The 20,689-nt window shown below is 64.0% G+C and overlaps 1 protein-coding gene across 3 annotated transcripts in view; it reads left to right on the top strand.

The window, feature by feature from the left end:
* ADGRB1 (adhesion G protein-coupled receptor B1) overlaps nucleotides 1-20,689 on the top strand; it is a 68,924-nt gene that overhangs the window by 9,925 nt on the left and 38,310 nt on the right. For 2 of the 3 annotated variants that reach the window (XM_061171862.1, XM_061171864.1), the window contains exons 2-16: nucleotides 1,395-1,556; nucleotides 2,486-2,596; nucleotides 2,951-3,115; nucleotides 3,259-3,421; nucleotides 3,777-3,952; nucleotides 4,261-4,425; nucleotides 4,639-4,740; nucleotides 6,332-6,438; nucleotides 6,650-6,844; nucleotides 7,012-7,080; nucleotides 7,798-7,906; nucleotides 11,254-11,397; nucleotides 11,839-11,914; nucleotides 12,019-12,121; nucleotides 13,008-13,051. In XM_061171862.1, the coding sequence (XP_061027845.1) occupies nucleotides 1,395-1,556; nucleotides 2,486-2,596; nucleotides 2,951-3,115; nucleotides 3,259-3,421; nucleotides 3,777-3,952; nucleotides 4,261-4,425; nucleotides 4,639-4,740; nucleotides 6,332-6,438; nucleotides 6,650-6,844; nucleotides 7,012-7,080; nucleotides 7,798-7,906; nucleotides 11,254-11,397; nucleotides 11,839-11,914; nucleotides 12,019-12,121; nucleotides 13,008-13,051 (1,891 nt within the window). Of the gene's footprint in view, nucleotides 1-1,394; nucleotides 1,557-2,485; nucleotides 2,597-2,950; nucleotides 3,116-3,258; nucleotides 3,424-3,776; nucleotides 3,953-4,260; nucleotides 4,426-4,638; nucleotides 4,741-6,331; nucleotides 6,439-6,649; nucleotides 6,845-7,011; nucleotides 7,081-7,797; nucleotides 7,907-11,253; nucleotides 11,398-11,838; nucleotides 11,915-12,018; nucleotides 12,122-13,007; nucleotides 13,052-20,689 lie in introns of all 3 variants that reach the window. The other variant, XM_061171863.1, reaches the window with a different exon arrangement.

A 20,689-nucleotide genomic window follows, 5' to 3' on the forward strand; every position in this document is an offset into this window, starting at 1 on the left:
TGCTCCCCAGATAAGCCAGGCTCCAGGAGGCATCAGGGACGCTCCTGCCGGGCCAGGTGTGGCCTGCCTTGGCCAGCCTGGCTCCCCTGCTCCAGCCCCGGGCGAGCAGGCAGCATGGGGCAGTGGCCCAGCTCTAGTGCAGCTCCCAGTGCTGGGCCTTGGCCATGCCATCTCCTCGCCGCCTCATACATGGGTGCCCTGTCAAGGGGCTGCGTGCAGGGTGCCCGGCCCAAAGTAGGCGCTTGGTGAGGCTGCGTGCCCTTGTTGAGTCTGCCCTGACCCTGCTGTGCTGGGAGTGTAGGGGCCCTGCGGTTCCCCAGGACAAATGGGGTGGCGGCACCAGAGTCCCTCGAGGCGGGAGTGATCTGGGCACCTTAAGCGTGGCCTTTGAACAGAAAGCCTGGATGGAGCAGCCCCTTCCTGAGCGAACTACTGCAGCCTCCAGCTCTGGCCCAAGATGTGTGGCCTCCCTGCTCCTCACCCCTCAGTGGCTCGCCAGTACTTTGAGGCTGTCCCTCTTAGTGTCCTTGGTGGCACTGGGGCCACCAAGGGGCTCAGAACTTCGGGGGCACGAGGTCATGATGGGGGGCCGGGGCCGGGATGGAGAAGACCCTTGAGAGGGCTGAAGGAGGGTGGCCGTAGGGGCCTGGAGGCCCTCAGCAGCCAGTCTCTGCTGGGTCTGGGGGAGGCTCCGCCTGGCGGGGCCCTGGGTGTGAGACCCCACTCGGCTACCAGGGGTGGGACCTCGGTCACCTCTGGTGTCCCTGCGTGTGGTGGGGGAATGAGCACATGGGTCATGGGGGGGGTGAGCAAACTGGGGCTCAGAGGAGACTGGACTGAGGACCACGGGGAGGGGGTTCAGCAGGGCGTGAGGCTCGGTGCCAGGCAGGAGAGCCCCTCTGCCCCCAGCCCATCACCCGGCCCTCGGTATAAGGTAGCCGTTGGGGTGGGCAGGGGTGTCCTTCATTCATTCATTCATTCATTCATTCATTCTCCAGACCCACCTGGGGCTCCAGCTCTGTGTCCAGCCCCACACTGGGGACCTGGATTCAAAGCCAGTGGAGACCCTGGCCCAGGTGCCTGTAGACAGAGCAGGAGAGCACAGAGACTCCAGAGAGAAGTGGGGTGGGCCCCGGACCCCACCTTGCCCGGCACCTCTGCCCCTCCCTGCCCTGTCGGCCTCTGCTTCACACCCCATCACCAACCCCGTCCAGGCCCACACTCGCCTCCTAGCTGACCCTCCAGGGTGCTGGTGCTGGTTCCGACGCGGAGGCCTCTTCGCAGGGGCCGCTGTGCCCCAGATCCCTGCCTGGGAGACCCCTAGAGGTCACTCCCCGAAAGACACCGCAGCCCTTTGCCCCTGGCCCTGACCCCTGCCCTCTGGTCCCCACCAGGCGGCTGGAAACTGTGGTCCCTGTGGGGCGAGTGCACGCGGGACTGCGGGGGAGGCCTGCAGACGCGGACGCGCACTTGCCTGCCCGCGCCGGGCATTGAAGGCGGCGGCTGCGAGGGGGTGCTGGAGGAGGGCCGCCTGTGCAACCGCAAGGCCTGCGGCCGTGAGTGCGCGGACTGGCGGGTCCCGGGCGGAGCCGGGGGAGGGAGGGGCTCGGGGCGGGGCCAAGTGAAGGCAGGAACCCGGACTGGGCCGGGCCGGGCCGGGAAAAGGGCGGGGGGGGGGAGGGGGCAGGGCCTGGCCAGGGGAGGGAGGGAGGGAGGGCGCTCGGGGCGGGGCCAGGCCAGGCACGGCCTGGGCTACGAGGGGCGGGACCTGGGGCAGGGGCGGGGTCAGAGGGTGGAGCCTTCCAGGGGCGGGACCAGTAGAAGTAAGGGCCCAGGAGGAGGGGTGGGACCCGGTGTTAGGACTGGATGGGCCTTTCTTAGCACCTGTGGATTGGGAATTCTGGGGTGCATTGGAAAGCCGGCTGTGGGGCTTGTCCCGCCACCGCCATCCCTAGCCCTGGCCAGACCCGACTGTCCCAGCCGGATGCTGCCTCCAGGATGTATTTCTCTAATAAGGCTCTCTAATGACCTCATGCATATTTTAGCTGCTTCCATAAAATTAAATCAAGTTATAATGAGATTGTCATTCTTCGGGTTGTCTTTTCCCCAACGAACTTTCCTGGGGAGAGGTGCTCATCTCAGAAGCCTGGAGAGGGCCCTGGGGTGTCGGGGCTGGGCCGCGGGGGGCAGTAGCCGTTCAGACGTGCTGCCCCGCAGGTGACTCCTGCGGGCCCCGGAGGAAGAGAGGGAGGGGCGCAGGGCAGGGGAGACTGGACCAGACGGATTGGCGCCAGGCCAGGGTGCCTTGGTCCCGAGTTTCCCACCTGTCCAGTGCGGCCAAGTGGCCCTGGTGCTGACAAGCCCGGGCCCTGCTGCGGCTGGGGACCGAGGGACCGAGGGACCAAGGGCCGAGAGCGCCCCTCTAGAGCTGCAGGGCGGGGGCTGCAGGCCACGGCCTGGACGCTTACCTGAACCCGCCCTGCAGCCGCCGGGCGCACCAACTCCCGGAGCCAGTCCCTGCGGTCCACGGATGCCCGGCGGCGCGAGGAGCTGGGCGACGAGCTGCAGCAGTTTGGGTTTCCGGCCCCGCAGACAGGTGAGTGGCCGCGGCTGGGCGGGGCTGACACGCAAATGCACTAAAACCCTGGGAAGTGGGGAAAGGTGGTTTCAGGGGACTAGGTCTTTGGGCAAGTACTATACGTTATTAATTGCCGTTGCTTCTAAGTAATGACTGTAATAATTTTCCATAATTAGACTAACCTCTCAGGTGCCAGGCGCTCGTCTCCAGGCACACTGGATTTAGGGGAAGTGGTGTGAGGAGAAGGGGACTGTCGAGAAAAAAAAAGGGGTGGGGTGCTCAAGGGCTTTGCTGCGGCCGCCTGAGGGTCTGACCGTAGCTCGGGTGCAGGGGCAGCAGCAGGCCTGTGATGCTGTAGGTCTGGGCCCACAGGTGACCCCGCGGCCGAGGAGTGGTCCCCGTGGAGCGTGTGCTCCAGCACCTGCGGCGAGGGCTGGCAGACCCGCACGCGCTTCTGCGTGTCGTCCTCCTACAGCACGCAGTGCAGCGGGCCCCTGCGCGAGCAGCGCCTGTGCAACAACTCCGCCGTGTGTCCAGGTGGGCGGCGCGCCGTGGGGGGGGCGGGGATAACAGGAGCAGGGGGCGGGGCGCCCGGGGCGTGGGGCGGGGCATCAGGGGCGGGTGACCGGGCTGCGGGCTCGGGCAGACAGGGGTCGCAGAGTGTTCTGTTCCTTCCGTAGTGCATGGCGCCTGGGACGAGTGGTCGCCTTGGAGCCTGTGCTCCAGCACCTGCGGCCGCGGCTTCCGGGACCGCACGCGCACCTGCAGGCCACCCCAGTTTGGAGGCAACCCCTGTGAGGGCCCGGAGAAGCAAACCAAGTTCTGCAACATCGCTCTGTGCCCTGGTAGGTGAGAGGGAGGGCGCTGGGTGAGGTGGGACAGGGGCGGGAAGGGAAGGGAAGGGCCCAGTGGGCCACCGGCCAGCCCCGGGAGCCCCGCTTTGCCCGCTCAGACCCACCTGCTAGGGGGCTCAGAGGTTGGAACCTCAGGCTGTGATCAGGCTGAAGGTTGGAGACCTTGGGGCGTTCTCACTCGCATACCGTGGGCGTTGGGGTGATGGGCCCTCTTGGGTGTCACACCCATGCCTCAGACTTCGTGGGGGTGTGGTGGGCCATGCCTGTGGGGTGTTCACGCCTGTGCCCCAGGCTGGGTGTGGGCCCTGGGTGTTCACGCTGCCTTCCTGTCCCCTTCCTCCCCTGGGCCGGGCAGTGGATGGAAACTGGAATGAGTGGTCAAGCTGGAGCTCGTGCTCCGCCAGCTGCTCTCAGGGCCGGCAGCAGCGCACGCGCGAGTGCAACGGGCCTTCGTACGGGGGCGCCGAGTGCCAGGGCCACTGGGTGGAAACGCGAGACTGCTTCCTGCAGCAGTGTCCAGGTCAGGGCCGTGCTCCGGGGCCTGCGGGTGGGGGGATCTGGCGGGCGTGAGCCACTCGGGAGGGGTGAGACCCCGGGGGGCTCATGGTGGGCCCTTGTACACGGCCCCGGGGATGTGGGGGGCCGGGGGGTGACCGTGAGGGACCAGTGCACGTGAGGCATTTGTCTTATCCTGTGTCAGTCTGAGCTCTGGCTTCCCCTCCCTGGGTCTCGACTTCTTTCTCCTCGTGGCTTCCTGCTCCTACGTCCCTGTGTCCGCACCCTCCTCGTCCCCATCCTCGTGGCTCTGTGCATGGCCGTGTCCCACAGTGGATGGGAAGTGGCAGGCCTGGACGTCGTGGGGCGGCTGCAGTGTCACATGTGGAGGTGGCACACAGCGGCGGGAGCGCGCCTGCTTGGGGCCCTTCTTCGGGGGAGCAGCCTGCCGGGGCCCACAAGATGAATACCGGCAGTGCAGTGCCCAGCGGTGTCCCGGTGAGTGTCCCACACACCCACCCCACAGCTGGACTCTGGGGAGGGGCCTTCTGAGTGACGGGGGAGGGAGCTTGGAGCTTAGCTCTACTGGGGAAAGACTCCCCCTCGTGAGGGTAGATGTCCTGCAGGGGTCTTGGTCTTCCTGACCCTGCTGCCAGGTCTCGGCCCACCCCCCGTACCCCGCCCCCACTCACATTTCTAGCCCCTTGGCAGAGCCCCATGAAATCTGTGATGAGGACAACTTGGGCGCTGTGATCTGGAAGGAGACCCCGGCGGGAGAGGTGGCTGCAGTCCGGTGTCCTCGCAACGCCACAGGTGAGGACCGATGGGGCAGGTGTTGTACGGGGCTCCTGTCCCTTCCTCACAGAGATGCATGGAAGGCACAGAGATGCCCCTACAGACCCGCCCACGGAGCTGTCAGCTCAGGGCACGTGGCCCAGACCCTGCCCAGGCAGCCCTGTGCACACAGAGGCTGGCGCAGTACAGGTGGGGGCCCGGGGCCACCGCGTCCTGAGAGCTCACCAGGAGCCAACGCCAGCATGAAGCCCTTTAGTGCGATGTCCCACAAAGTCACCCATTTACACGTGGGAAACTAAGGCACGGAGGAGTTAACACACTTGCCCTGGGCTTGGGGGCCGTTAAGTGGGAAGTCGGCTTTGAACACGATCATCTTAATCCCCGTGCAGCCCTGTGGAGTGATAGGAGGTGTGGAAAAAGCAGGGTGGGCTCCCAGAAGGGGCTCGGCGCATCAAGCTTGGCTTGGTTTTCTTTGCCCCTCTTTTCTGAGGAGTGCATGCAGTTTTGTACCGCTGTTTGCTGTGTGACATCCAGGAAGTGACTTAACCTCTCTGAACTTTGGTTTTCCTTCTGTAAAACAAGTGTGTTGTGAGTTCCCCACCACCCGACAGGGCTGGTCCACGTGGTGGAGGCTGTGTATTTCCAGCTGTGGTTGTAGCCCCCCTACCCAGAATAATACATGTTCTAGGTAGCGTCTTACAAATACAGGGAAGCCAAATGAATAAAATACAAGTCACAGAACGGTGTGCCTTCTCTGGCCTTCTGTCCGCGTGTATGACCTCTCATTTTGATGCTGCACCATGCTGTGAAGCGGGTGTGCTGTCCTGCCCCGTGGCTCCTGTTGGATGACAGGGTTGTGGCAGTTCCCTAGCGTCATCACCGCTGTGTGTGTGCACAGCTGTGGCTGGCTCCCTGGGAGTAAGTTCTGAGTCATAGGCTGTGCCCGTGTTCCAGGCCGTCGACACCTGATGCCAGTCAGCCCCAAGGCTGCCCAGTGTCCGCAGCACACCCGGGCCATCGGGGGCCCCTGATCCCAGGGGTGGAGCTAGGCAGGGGCCAGGCCATTGGTTCTCCCCAGGGCTCTGGATAGGAAGGGACTCCAGGAGAGGCCCTGAGCTGAACACTGAAGCCCCTCACTCGGCCCAGGGCTCTGCCCACGCCGGTGGGTTGCCTGCAGGTTTGGCTCCTGCCAGGTTCCAGTGCGTGGCCTGTGGCATCTGCTCAGAAATGCTTTGAGTGAGGGAATTCCCTGGCGGTCCAATGGTTAGGACTCCGAGCTCTCATTGCTGAGGGCCAGGGTTCAATCCCTGGTTGGGGAACTAAAATCCCACAAGCCACGCGGCCAAACAAAACAAAACAAAACAAAAAAAAGCAACAAACAAACAAACATGAAAAAAAAAGAAATGTTTTGAGTGAAAGAAACCAAGGGAGGCCTGGCCCCCACGCCAGCTCTGCTCTTGGAATGAGGCCACAGGCGAGTGCCTGCTTCTAGGGCTGTAGGGTCTCATCCAGAGGGGCTTGTGCCTGGGAGCCGGGGATGGGACTCCCACCCCGGACGTGGGCATCTACCAGAGAAGTGGGAGACAGAGCTGACCCACCATCTCCCCAGGCCTCATCCTGCGACGCTGTGAGCTGGACGAGGAGGGCATCGCCTACTGGGAGCCCCCCACCTACATCCGCTGTGTCTCCATCGACTACCGAAACATCCAGATGATGGTGAGGCTGGCCCCGGGGTCTCCCGCCCTGCCCATCACTCCAGGACTCACCTCTGCCCTCCGTCCTCAGACATAACCCTGTGTCCCCAGTGGCACACTCTGTGGACGTGGGTCAGCCATGGCCACTGGCTGCGAGCTGCAGAGGACCCTCTGGGCATGGGAGGTCCTTGGTACCTGCAGAGTCATGGCACTCATACCTTCCACCTCCCCAGACCCGGGAGCACCTCGCAAAGGCTCAGCGCGGGCTGCCCGGAGAGGGGGTCTCCGAGGTCATCCAGACGCTGGTAGAGATCTCCCAGGACGGGACCAGCTACAGTGGGGACCTGCTCTCCACCATCGATGTCCTGAGGAACATGACAGAGATCTTCCGGAGGGCGTACTACAGCCCCACCCCGGGGGATGTACAGGTGGGCGCCCAGGAGGGCTGTCCTCCACCCCAGCCTTAGACGGAGCCCTGACCTCAGATAGAGCTCTGACCCTGGTCCCACGCTGAGCCCTGACCCTGGTCACATTCTGAGCCGTGATTCTGGTGCCTTATTCTCTGCTCACTGGCCTTTCTTCCTCTTCCTTTCAGAACTTTGTCCAGATCATCAGCAACCTGCTGGCGGAGGAGAACCGGGACAAGTGGGAGGAGGCCCAGCTGGTAGGGACGCCAGCCTGGGACCGTTGCGGTCAGAGCAGCAGGATGGGCGCGGGCGTCTCTGGTGGCTCCCTGAGCCCCAGCCCAGCTCAGGGTGGGGTCTTGGGTTCAAATCCCAGCACAGCCTCTGCCAGTCTCGTGACTTTGAGGAAGTCACTTATCCTTCTGAACCCCGGCTTCCCCGCCCGTCGGAGGGCAGTGGCTCACCACGTGGGGCTCGGGGAGGGGTGTGAGAAAACGTGTTGGCCGTGGGGTACACACCAGGACGTGGCAGTTCTTTCTCATCTGTAGAAATTGGTCTGCCTCCCTTCCTCCCAGGCTGACCTGGAACCTGCCAATACTCCTGTGCCCAGGGCAGCACCTGGAGTGGGGACTGCAGCGGCCAGAGACCCTCTGCTCTCCTCCCAGCTGGACCCCTGGCCACCGGGCTGGAGTGCAGCAGCCCCTCTGGGCTCAGTGTTCTCGTCCACACAATGGCGATGGAGACTCAGGTCCCCATCTGCTTCCCAAGTCAGGTCCAGAGCCCTGTGGGGCTAGGGAGTGACCGACAGGACCCTGATAAGGAAGGAACAGATGAGGGAAGGAGGCCGGCGGAGGCAGAGCAGCGAGAGAGCATGTCCCTGCTGGGGCGCAGGGGTCTTCGTGGACCCTGAGCTCCGGTGGTTGGCATTCTCGGCGGGGCTGCTCCCCACCATCTCCTGACCCCCGCCTCCCCTCCAGATGGGCCCCAACGCCAAGGAGCTGTTCCGGCTGGTGGAGGACTTCGTGGACGTCATCGGCTTCCGCATGAAGGACTTGCGGGACGCGTACCAGGTGACAGACAACCTGGGTAAGCCCAGCCCTCGCTGCGCTGACCTCCAGGCCCCTGCCCCGCGGCCCTGGGCAGGGCGCTTCGGCCTCAGTTTCCTTGTCTATAAACAAGCAGCGCCAGATGCCTCCTGCAGGACCCCCGGGCCGTGTTCTAAGATGATCTCTGTATCCTCAGGTGCACAGACCCGAGCCTTCTGACGATGGTCTGATGTGACCCCGGGAGGGGGTCGGCGTAGGGGCTCTCAGACCCAGCCAAGGTCCTGGAGACCTCGAATCGTGGGACACACCAGGAGGTCCCAGCCACAGCCAGCCCCTTGCTTCCACCTCCCTGGGGTTGGGGGCCCACCTGGACTTGTCCCCACCCCCCGTGCCCTCTCTGTGCAGGGACCTTGAAGGCAGGACTACGTAGTTCTCCGCTCCCAGAAGTGCCTTGTCAGAGGGGCCTGGCTCCACCCAGCTCCGTGGCGTTGACCGACTCTCTAAAATGGGAAGGCAGGAGCGCTGGCCTTGTGGGGTCAGGAGGAGCAGTAGATGGGCCTGGGACCTGAGAGCTCAGTGGTGACTGTCAGCACAAATACTACACAGTTACATTTAACGATTGTCATCAACGTCCTCTTAAATAGCTCTCTTGGGCCACACTTGTCAAGTCTTCCCTGTTTGGGGGCACCTCCCCAGACAATCTCCATTGTCAGGGTTCCTCCTCACAGTGGGGAACCCAGGAGTGGGCACTGGACCCGGCTGTGGTCCCAACAGCACCAAGGAGGGAGATTGTCACATCCCTTGCAGAGACACTCGGGCCTCTAGTGACATATCCTAGGTCAGCTGTGCTGCATTAGCACACACCTGGGGACCTGCCTGGGCCGGGACAAACGTTCGCTAAGCTGGAGGTTCCCAGAGCACTGGCTGGCCCTGCCTTTCTGCCTTAAAGCTCAGGATCCCAGAGCTGGGGAGACCTCTGAGGCCAGGGGGTCGGGGACAGCCGTCATCTCGCAGGTGGGGAGACTCGGGCCTGGGGGTCAGGTGCTAATGGAGGTCACCTGGCAGGTGGGATCAGTGGTGGCACCAGACCGGCTAGGCCTTCCTTCCCTTCCTTCCCTTCCTCACTGGGCTGACTGGGCCTTTTTTCACAGTGAGATGGGAGTGGCCCAGAGAGGGGAGAGCTTTTATGCAGCCGTGCGTGAGCGGGCATGGGACCGGGTGGCTACTGCAGCTCTTAGCCCCCCTGGCCCAGGACTTCACTGTGGAGGCTGGTTCCCCAGCCGCCTAGCCCCGCCCATGGCCCCTGGAGGGATGCTCAGGGCCCACCCTTTGTCACCAAAGGAGGCCCTGGACTCCTTCCCATTAGTCCTCATTAGCCATCCCACCCCATGCACCCTCACACCCCCAGTCACCCCCTAGCCCCCACATATACTCACACACCCGTGTACCCTACAGGCCTACACACCCTACACGCTGTGTACCCCATGCACCCATATACCCCATGCACCCTGTGCACCCTAGACCCCCAATTCACCCCCTACACCCCTCATATACTCACGCACCCATGTACCCTACACCCCGTGCGCCCCATGCACCCATACACCCCCATTCACCCCCTATACCCCAGGCATATACTCACACACCCATGTACCCTACACCCCGTGCGCCCCATGCACCCCACACACCGTGCACTCCATGCACCCATGCACCCCCATTCACCCCCTATACCCCACGCATATACTCACACAACCCATGTACCCTGTGCACCCATACACCCTGTACACCCCACACACCCTACACATCATACACTCCCTACGCCCTGCTGCTGGAACACTCGCCCCAGGAATCCAAGCAGCCTGACCCCCTCCAGGTCTTTATCCAGAGGCCACCTCCTCAGGGAGGACTTCCTGGCCACCCTGCTTGGAGGTGCCCCGCCCAGGGGTCAGCGCTGCCCAGCAGGCCACAGTCCACCTGTTTCTTCTCTACGTGGGCCACTGTCTGTCTCCTCCGCTCCCTGTCGGCTCTGGGAGAGGGTCTCGCTTTCCTCTGCATCCTCAGCATTAGAACAGTCCCAGGCACATGGCTGGGGTTCGGAAGCGTGTGGCGCGGATGAGTTTGCTTATTCGTTCTGTCCTTGGGGAGGGCCTCAGCCACAGAGGGCCAGCCGTGTGCTGGGCTGGGCATCCAGAGAGGGGCGCCTGTCCCTCTTGCAGGGAAGGTGCCCTGGGCCCCAGAGCTGACCACACAGGTGCAAGGAGGGCACGGCCGGTGGGGGAGGGGGGCACGGCCGGGTAAGCCAGGCCTGGAGGGGCACAAGAGTGTAGGCAGGCGCTGCACCAGCAAAGGTATGGAGGTGGGCATCAGCTGGTCAGTGGGGTTTTGCTGGGGAAGAGACGCCAGGGGCGGGGGAAGGCCAGGTGACAGCCGGGCAGGCGAGGCTGTTGGTTCCTAAGCCCCTACCCCTTCCCCCTATACCTAAGGCCACCCCGGTGCAGACCCCGACCCAGGCCATGGGTGCTGGGTGAGGGGAGCAGTGTCTGCCTGGAGTGGGTGGGCCTGGAATGAAGGGGCTCAGAGACAATGGGACCCCACCCTGCCCCCTCCTGTCCTCCCAGGCCCGTCTGCCGCTTCACCTCTGGGAAGCCTGGGGCGGGGCTGGACAGAGCCCACCGGGACTGGTGTCTTCAGGAGGCCTGCCAGGCACCCACAGGGAGAGCTCGGGAGAAACGGCTACAGGCTGCCAGCTCTCCCTGCCCTGGCCTCTCCCCGAATGTGCTGTGTCCCCGCAGCCCGTCCCCCTCCACCCTGAGTGGAGCCCTTCCCCACACCCAGCACGTTCCTTCCCGGGTCCCCACTCCACCTTGGTCCATCTGTTGGCCCCTTTACAGTCCCGGCCCTGTGAGGGGGGATCTGTCCCTGTCCCTGTTACAGAGCAGAGCCCAAAGGGGGAGGGCTGGGCTCCAGTGTCCCAGGGAGGGGCACCAAGGTGGACACCACGCCCTGTGGGTCCCTCTGTGGCCACAGACCTGCCCTCAGAACCCGTCTCTGGCACCTCTGGGGCCACGGGGACTGGGTCCAGGCCTGGGTCCTCATAAGGGCCATGGGGCTCCTGCTGGGGTGCGAGTGTCATTTGAGGGCTTGGAAGGAACCAGGAAGTCGCCCGGGCCCTGGACCTCATGGGGAGGCTGGTGTCAGGCTCCCGCCTGGCTGAGTGGCCCCGTGCGCGCTGCACCCACTCTGAGCCAGGAGCACCCCCGTGTCATGGTCCTGGGCTCCGGGGCCCACTCCCCGTCCCAGGGCCGAGGCTCCTCTTGTGAGCCGGCTTTGCATCTCACTGTCTCTGTCTCCCTTTGTCTCTGTCGTCTCTTGCTCCCTCCCGAACCCCAGTCCTCAGCATCCATAAGCTCCCAGCCAGTGGAGCCACGGACATCAGCTTCCCTATGAAGGGCTGGCGGGCCACGGGCGACTGGGCCAAGGTGCCAGAGGACAGGGTCACTGTGTCCAAGAGCGTCTTCTCCACGGGGCTGGCAGGTGAGGAGCCTCGGGGTGTGGGAGGGGCCCCCCAGAGTCTGAGGCTCCCCCCCAGGAAGTTCCTTCTGGAGTCTGGCCTGCTGCTTCAAGGGCTAGGGTGGCGTCTGTTTCTTCTCAGTGTTCCCCGGGTTGCCCCCTTCTCCAGGAAGCCCTCCCTGCCCTCCCTGTGTTGGGAGGCTCCCAGGCAATCTTGGCTGAATGGACCAATGCACCCCCTCACCGCAGGGAGGGAGAGGGTCTTGCCTGGAGTCACACAGCAGGTGACTCTGGTTCCCAGGAAGATGAACTGTGCCCTGCCAGCCCCCGGGTCTCAGGAGTCACTCAGGGGGACCCAGGCAGTGCTGCGTCCGCAGTGGGGGGGGGACACACACTCCCCTTGCCCAAGCAGGGTCCCGGTTTGTGGGTGGCCGGGAGGAGGGTGACCGCGGTGCTGTCTTCCAGAGGCTGATGACTCGTCCGTGTTCGTGGTGGGCACCGTGCTCTACAGAAACCTGGGCAGCTTCCTGGCCCTGCAGAGGTGGGTGCCGCGGGCACGCGGGGTGGGGGTCAGGGAGGCCAGGCCTGGGGGAGGTGAGGGCGCAGGGCTCCCAACCCCGACACGGCCCGCCGGCTCTCCCCCAGGAACACGACCGTCCTGAACTCCAAGGTCATCTCGGTGACCGTGAAGCCCCCTCCCCGCTCCCTGCTCACACCCTTGGAGATCGAGTTCGCCCACATGTACAACGTGAGTGCCCTCCGTGTGCACGTCTGCGTGCGTGTGCCCCTCTGCCTGATCCCACGTGTGGTGTGTGCTCACACGTCTCCACCTCGCGTCAGCCTTGAGAGAGAGCTCCCTCACTCCCGAGTGACAGGTGGGGATACAGGCTGGCAGAGGTGCGGGGACTTGCCCAGGGTCACCCAGCAGGGCCGTGTGGGAGCTGAGGCTCAACCCGGCCCTGTCGGCCTGGCCATTCCCTCGGGGAAGAGAGAGCCATCCTCTGCTGAGAGACGCATCTGCCCCGGCCTCGCGGACCCTCTACACCCTGCTCCTTGGCGCTTTCCCTCGGGCCTCAGAGCAGCCGGCGCCACGAAGGCCTCGGACCAGCCGAGAGCCAGGAGCCGCCCCAGTTACCCAGCCAGGACAGGGCAGCGCCAGGCCAGGTTGTGGGAAGAGCCGGGCCTTCCCTTCCCGCTGTGAGGCCTTGGGCCTTGCTCAACCTCTCTGTGCCTTGGCTCCCTCCCTTACCAAGTGGGAACCCTGCTGTTACGACACCACAGCCCTCGGGACAGGGGTGTCTGCTGAGCCCCACCTGTGCCCCCTGACCCCAGGCTTTCCGTGTTAGCCCATTTTGCATCCAGCTGCACTGGTCACCTGGGCATCTAGAGCTGGGCTTCGGCCGCTGCTGTCCGGCCCTGCTCAGAGAGGGGACAGAAGATACCCAAAGCCACACAGCAGGGGTAGGGGCCGAGCCAGTCCCTCCCTGCTCTGGGCCTCAGTTCCTCCTCCTCAAACTCTGTCTCTGGGGAACAGCGGAGGGAGGGCGCCTGGCACGCCCACGGGTGGACCCCACAGTGACCCTCGGGTGCGGCTCATAGGGCGGCAGGTGGCCTGACGCCTCCCCTCTCTCCAGGGCACCACCAACCAGACCTGTATCCTGTGGGATGAGACGGATGTGTAAGTTCATCTGGGCTTTGTGGCCTCGGGCCCTCCGGGCTGACTTGGTGGGGGGATGGGGGAGGAGGCTGACCCAGTAGGGGAGGGACACGGGCTTCGAGTTCAGGGCCTCCGACCGTCCCCCCGACCCCGTCTGTCAAGCACGGTCTCTCCCTGCCTAGTTCAGGCTCTGAGGCAGCAGGGCGCCCACCCAGCTGGCCTCGCGCTCCTCCCAGGGAAGTCCACGGTCAGGGGTCCCGAGGGGTGCGGAGGTCCCCCGGACCAGGTGACAGGCAGCAGCACCGCCACGGACTGGGGCAGCTGGGTGAGACCCGGAGGGATCAGAGAGGAAGCAGAGGCGGGGGCTTCTGGGGCCCCGGGCCCGGTTCCCTGTCCAGCACGTGGCGCCAGCCTGAGCCGCAGCGCGGCGAGTACAGGTGGGCGCGGGGCATTGGTCTGGACTGGCCGGGCTGTGATTCGGGGTCACAGGGCCGTGTGGGCACCCAGAGCAGGGTGTCCTCCCAGACACAAGGAGGCGAAGGGAAAGGTGGGTGGGGTCTCGTGTAGTCACAGGGAAGAGTTTGTGCAAAGGCCCTAAAGTGGGGGCGGCCCTCAGAGGTGAGGAGGGTCAGAATCTGGGGAGACTGGGCAGGAGAGAGCTTAATGTCTGGATCCTGATGGGCCAGGTGGGCCTGGGGAGGGCTGGGCCTTCCCCGCAAGGGCTTTGGTATCCGTTGAGGAGGGGGTGGTCAGAGAGCTGCGTGTCATCGTTACCACCCGCCTTCCTCAGCCCTGGCAGCGCCAGTCCCCAGGCCAGCACCCGGGCCAGGGGGTACATGCGGCGAGTTCCTCATACTATGGGCAGTGCAGTGACGGAGGTGCGTCCCGGGAGGTCAGGGGAGGCTCCCGGAGTGGCTGACGCTCAAGGAAGACACGTTTTCCCTGCAGAAAACGTGAGGGAGGGGTCTCGGGGAGAAGCACAGTTTGAGCAAAAGTGTGGTGGTCGGAAGGTACAGGAGGAACAGGAGGCGTGGCCAGGAAGAGCAGGCAGCTAGAGAGGCGCAGGGGTGCGGGGAGGCTGCAGGGGCCACGGGGCCACTTTGTAGGGGCAGTGTGCCAGGAACCATGGGAACTTGGGGAGGGATGTGATCATCGTGTATCCATCCATCCTCCACCCACCCATCCATCCACCCATCCCCCATTCTTCTATCCATCCACCCACCCACCCTTCTATCCGTCTATCTACCCACTTACCTATCCTCCCACCCACCTATCTACCCACCCACTCACTCATCCACCCATCCAACCCCCATCCATCCACCCATCCACCCCGCCATCCATTCATCCATCCACCCATCCATCCACCCATCCACCCCCCCATCCATTCATCCATCCACCCATCCATCCACCCACCCACCCACCTATCTACCCACCCACTCACTCAGCCCCCATCCATCCACCCATCCATCCATCCATCCACCCATCCATCCATCCATCCATCCCCCATTCATCTATCCATCCACCCACCCACCCTTCTATCCATCTACCCACTTACCTATCCTCCCACCCACCTATCTACCCACCCACTCACTCATCCACCCATCCACCCCGCCATCCATCCATCCATCCACCCATCCATCCACCCACCCACCCACCAATCTACCCATCTACCCACCCGCCCACCCACCTATCCCCCAGTGATTACTGACCACTGACAAGGCACTCCTCTACAAGGTCCTGGCCCTCAGCCTCCTCCTATGCCTGATGAGTAGGAACAGGAAATTAGGAACGTATAGATCCCTGTGAAACTGTCAGGGCGTGCCACGTGCCAAGAAGTGGAGGCAGTGGATTTAGTGGCAGGTGGGGCGAGGTGCCTTTCAGAGCAGGTTCACAGAAGCCTCTCTAGGGTGGTGTTTGAGCAGAGGCCTGACACAGCACTGTACACGTGGGTGTCTGGGGACAAGCATTTTGGCAGAAGGAACAGGCAGTGCAAAGGCCCCATGTGTGCAGGGAGTGTGCAGGGCCATAGGGCAGACTGCACTGCCCTTTCACACTCTGGCTCTGAGGGTGTGAGGACAGGGTCTGGGGCCGGGAGCTGGGCTGGGGGAGAGCTGGGGCGGACCCTGTAACCCTGGGAAACTGGCCCTCTGGCTTTGGTTGTTGTCGACTGTTTTTCTCTGGATTTCGCAAGCGGCGTAAACTCTTTGTACAAAATGGGGTATCAGAAAAGGGTGAAAAAAGAAAAAACAAGAAAGAGGGCCCACGTTCTCACAGTACCCAGGCTGGCCCCCCTGGCCATCGTGGGAGGTTGTGCAGCGGCTGCAGTCCACCCCTGATGTCAGCACGAGCCCCTCCCCACAGCCCAGAAACCCTCCCAACAGGCTGTTCAAAGGCTGCCCGCAGCTCCCTGGCGGCGCCCGGTTCAGCCAGCGGCCCGGCGGCCTCGCTTGGACAGCACTCCTCACATTTCTGGTTGTTCCCTTGGCTTTGGGTCCCCCAGACCGGTCCAAGGTCTTGGTAGTGAATTGCTTTCCAGAGAGGTGGACCCATCCCCTTTGCTCTCCCAGGGCAGCACGTTGTGAGAGGTCTGGCCAGCCCAGTGTCAAGTTCACTGTCCTTTGGGGCTGCATGGTCTGGGGCAGATTCCACCCTCCAGAAGCCTCAGCCTTCCATCCCCGTGGCGGAGTCTGCCTGCTTGTGTGTGAGAGCAGAGTGGGGAAAGGACAGCGGCCCGGTCCACGGGTGCTCACCCCTGGCCGTGGCCTCCGCTTGCCCTTCCTCTCTCAGGTGTGGGGAGCCCACCCACTGCCCCAGGCCTGCTTTGCCCACCGCTGGTCACCTCTGGATAGATGGGATTGTTAAGGTCTCTGCACCTCGGTTCAGGGCCCCGAGGACAGTGGGAAGGTGACAACAGCTGTGCTGTGTTTGAAGCCCCCTGAAACGCATTTTGCCCACAAGCTCCCTGTTCAGTCCTGGGTGCAGCCCTGGGAGCCCTGCTGACTGTGCCTATTACCTCTGGGGAATCTGAGGCTCCAGAAGGACCGTGGTCCAGCTCAGAGTGGGGACTGAGGCATCTGATCCAGAGCTGGACAGCCTGGGACCCAGAGGCTGACACTGGGGGAGGGGGGCCACGGGGAGAAGGTGGCTGGCTCTGTCCCCTCCCCCGCCCTCCCCCCTCTGCTCTGTGCGGGACAGCACCTCCTTCCACCGCAGGGCGGGGCCACTTCTCACATAAATGGGCTCAGAGGAGCCAAGGGTTTCCCAGGTGACCTGAAATGGGGACCAGGGACAGGGCCCCAGGTCTGTTTCCACCAGTGTGCCCAGAGATCAGGTCTGTGCTGGTGTGGGCTTGTGTTTGTGTGTGTTTGGATGAGAAAGGGGTCTCACGTGTCTGCAGAATTGTGTGTGGGGGGGTGCCAGTGGGGGGTGAGAGCCATCAGTGACCATCAGCTGAGAAGTAGTGACCTTCTGACCCATGACTGGGCCCTGGTCACTGAAGGAGCCTAGATTCCCAATCCCAGACTGAGCCCTTTTCGTGGTCCCATGCTGAGCCCTGACCCTGGTCCCACTCTCAGCCCTGACCGTGGTCACACTCTCAGCCCTGACCCTGGTCCCACTCTCAGCCCTGACCCTGGTCCCACGCTGAGCCCTACCCCGTGTCTCATCTGGAGTCACTCGTGCATGTTCACATGTAGTCGTGCACGTGTCATGTGCGTGGAGGGCTGCCTCCTCTTCCAGCCACACGTAACAGTCAACCATGTGACACAGTCGTCTTGGAAAGTCTGAGTCAGAGGCTTCCACCCACAGGGCAGACCCTCTACTGCCTCGCCCCCAGCTGTACGCACACACGGACTCAACATCTACAGCTGAGGCGACTGCGCACGGCGAGGCTCCAGGCCGCCCCCCCTCACCCCCGCACACCTACGCCAGCCTGACCAGTGGCAGTGAGGGCCTTGGGAGCAGGGCTGTTAAGAAGGGAAAGGGGGACTTTGCAGAATTCTCAAATGTTTAGGGGGATGGAGGATGGGTGGGTAGATGGGGGGGTGGAGGATGGGTGGGTGGGTGGTGGATGGGTGGGTCGGTAGGTGGATGGATGGATGGAGGATGGGTGCAGGGAGGATGGGCTGGTGGGTGACGGGGGTTGATGAAGGCCAGGAGCACATCCCTGGAGTTAAGTTCTGTGGTTCTGAAAGGACAGCTCCCTGGATCTTTCACTCGTAGAAGCTGCAAATGTTTTGCGGTTTCCTTTTTAAAAACAAACAAGAGTTACATAGAGCATAAAAGTCAGAGCTAGCAAGATCCTCAGAAATCATTTGCTCTGCCCTCACTTGAAAATGGTGTAGCTGAGGCCCAGTGTGGGGACGTCAGGACAGGCCAGGCCTGGGCCAGACGCGCTCCACGGTGCTCGTCCTACTACGCCAGCGTTTCTTTCGGGAGGTGTTTTGCCCAATACCAGTCCCACATGGGCTCCAGGGAGGGCAGGGTTCTATGCCCACTGTGTCTTGTGCTCCCGGGTCCACACTCGAGTCAGCTATAAAGGCTCTGAGAAGTCCTGCAGCAGCCTCCCCTTCAGTCGGTTTGGGGCACTTGGCACCCTTACTCTGTAACTTGAGCCGGCAGAGCAGACGCTGGGACAGGCTGGTGGAGGGCGTGATGTTCCCACAGAGTCTGTGGGGTCCTTTCCCGAAGCCTGAGCCCACTCCAGGCACCTTTAGAACCCTCTCATTTACTCACACAAGCTTCCTCAGTCCGGCTGAGGACCGGGGCCCAGAGTGACAAGCCCAGGGTCGCCCCGTGGGTCGTGCGAGTGTGTGCTCTCTCCCCGCCCGTGCCGACCCCCAGCCCTGCTGGGTGCAGCTGTCCTGGGGGACGCTGAGGACCCAGGGCCAGCCCCCTCCCTGGGGTCCTTGCCCAAGTACGTGTCCTGGTCCCTTTAAGAGCCTTGCCCCTCCCCCATCCTTGGTTTCCTTGGAGAGGGCAGTGAGGGGCCAGGCCGAGGGGGGCAAGCAAGGGGGGCAAGCGGAAGGGAGTCTTGGCAGGGTCCCCAGGTCGCTGTCAGCGGCCGGTTCCCAGCCCAATTTCTCCCACGCCAGGCTGGTTCCTGATGGGGGCAGAGGAGGCCGGCTGAGGGGGACAAGGAGGGGGATGGGTTAGGAGACGGGCTCGACACAGAAGGCCTCCCTGGTGGCCGGGGTAGGGCCTCGGGATCCATGTCATCAGTGAGCACGGGAGGGAGGTGGGGGGACATGCTCTGCTCCCCCCACCTGGATGGGGGCTGGGGCTGGGGGAGGGGTGCAGAGCTGCTCTCAAGAGGCGAGCCACCCACCCGTCCTAGCCTCTGCTCTGGACTCAGCCCAGCCCCTTCCCCAGCGCCCGTCCCTTCTCTGAGCTGCCCCCTACTTCGTCCCACGGTGGGCCTGCCTGTCCCCTGCCGGGTTTGGGAGCTGGAAGGGACAGACAGCCATGAGGTCACGGCCCAGGGGCAGCAGCTGTGCTCTGAACCTGGGGCAGTGAGCGTCCCCTCTGCCCTGCTGGCAACCCAGCGCCCGCAGCCACTGCCGGCCACCCCGTGGGCCCCCTCGCCACTCCCCTCTTCGGTGCCAGCTGGAACACTTGGCGCCTTTGTCCATGGTCCCCGTGCCCTCTTCTCCAGCCTCAAAAGCCACCTGCTCCTGGAGGCCTTTCTGCCTGTTTTTCTACATCCCCAGCCCTGTCCCCTTCCTCCCAGCTCTGACCCCCATTTGCAGCAACTCCGTGTATCCGCATGTTTGTTCCCCCAGCAGAGTGTGAGGCCCGCCGCGCGCAGGGCCTGGGTCTCCTCATCCAGCGTGCCACCTCCCCCCCCGCCGGGTACACAGGAAGCCCTCGGGAGGGCTTATTCTAACGGCCCCTGCCCTCTCGCCCTCTTTTTCTTCCTGCTGGAAAGAGCACTGCTTGGCCAGTGGCGCCCTGGTGAGGCGCGTCTGGGGAGGGGGGCAGGGTTCGGTGCCAGGAGCAGGCTGGGGGCATCATAGACATGTGCTCGAGGGTCGGGGGGGCGCCTGAGCGTGGGGGTCTTTCCGGGGCGGAGTCAGGGCCCACGAGTCTCCCGCTGGGCGTGTCCAGCTGCGTCCCGTCCCGGTGCTTTCCCACCTCTGTGGGGCCCCGTGTGTCTGGGTGCCCCTGTGTCAGTGGTGTGGGTGTGCGCCCCTATGAGTGTGGTGTCCATGGAGACTCGAGGGTGAGGCGCCGGGGCTGACGGGTCAGGGGAGGCCAGGACGTGGCCAGCCCTGAGCCCCCGGGGGCTGCTGGATGGGAGCGGGCGCCACGCCGAGCAGTGCTGGGCGGCTCGGTGTTGGGGGTGCCAGGGGTGCACAGGGCAGCTGCGGGCGGGGGCAGGTTGAGTCAACCGCGTTGTCTGTCCCTGGTCAAGTGGCTGAGGGGTCAGCGGAGTGTGGCACCGCCGGGGCCTGGGGCTGGGCGGGGCCCCTTCAAGGCCTCGCCTCCTCCTTGCCTCCTGTGCCCACGCTGGTGATGGCGGCGTTGGGCGGGACAAGGAGGAGAGCCTGGAGTTGCCCTCAGGGAGGAGGGGGCGCCCACGGCAAGGTCAGTGCCAGGCCCTGAGCGCACGGGGCAGTGCCAGGAAGGGGGGAGGGTACCCACTTCCCTCCTCCACTGAGACCTGGGGGCTCCAAGAGGGGCCGCCTAGGGGGAGGGGGACAGCTGCCTCGTTGGGCCACTTGGTGCAGGGCGGGCGCAGGTGAGGACAGAGCAGGGGCTCTCCAGGAAGGACCAGGCCTGGCTGGAGACAGAGGTACTTCAGGCCGCTCCTGGCAGGGATTTCATCTGTCTGTCTGTCCTTCCGTTCTCCATGTCCCCGAGCTCTGTGTCTTCATAGTGGCGTCAGCCCTCGGTCGAGCATTCACCCACGCCCAGCACTGGGGCCCCCTTCGTGCTCCCAGGAGGAGGGGTCAGTGCAGGGGCTGCCCCTGCCCGGAGCCTGCCACCTCCGCAGGGCCCCCGTCTGCCTCGCATCCTCCCGGAGCCTCGCTCGCCGCTCCCCAGGCCCGCACGCCCCGGGCTGCCAGGCCTTTGCCCCCGCTCTTCCCACAGTGTCACAGCGTCCTTCCACCTGCTCCCTGCACGGTCGTGTCAAATGGGGAGGTGCTTCACCTGGCACATGTTCCGGGCCCTGTGTGACATGGGGGGCGGAGCAGAGCTCTGACCTCCAGCCTGGACGCCAATCCTGGCTCTGTTCTCACTGACGGGTGACTGTGGGCAAGCCCTTTAGCCTCCTTGAGCCTCAGTTTCCTCATCTGTCCAAGGGGCGGCTGTGATTCCTTGACAAGATGCTGTGTTAAGGAGCTGGACCAGGAAATGCTCAGCAAGTAGACGCCATCATTACCTCCCCCTACCCTGTTCCAAGAAGCCTGCGGGGGGACAGCCGTGAGCCACTCAGGCAAAGCACGTGCCCTCAGGGGGCAGGGGGATGGGGCATGGCTGCCCCATGTGCTGGGAATAAGGGGCCACCTCTAGGAGTGGGCTTCCTGGGGAGGGGGAGCTTGGGCTGGTTGTGAAGGGTGAGCTGGAGTCCTGGGGCAGGAGGGTAGTAGAGGCCCCCCAAGCCCAAGGCACAGTATGTGCAAAGGCACCGAGGCAGAGAGCATTTGGGGTGCTGGG

The sequence above is a fragment of the Eubalaena glacialis genome, chromosome 17, assembly GCF_028564815.1.
Source record: "Eubalaena glacialis isolate mEubGla1 chromosome 17, mEubGla1.1.hap2.+ XY, whole genome shotgun sequence".
Classification (NCBI taxonomy): Eukaryota; Metazoa; Chordata; class Mammalia; order Artiodactyla; family Balaenidae; genus Eubalaena; species Eubalaena glacialis.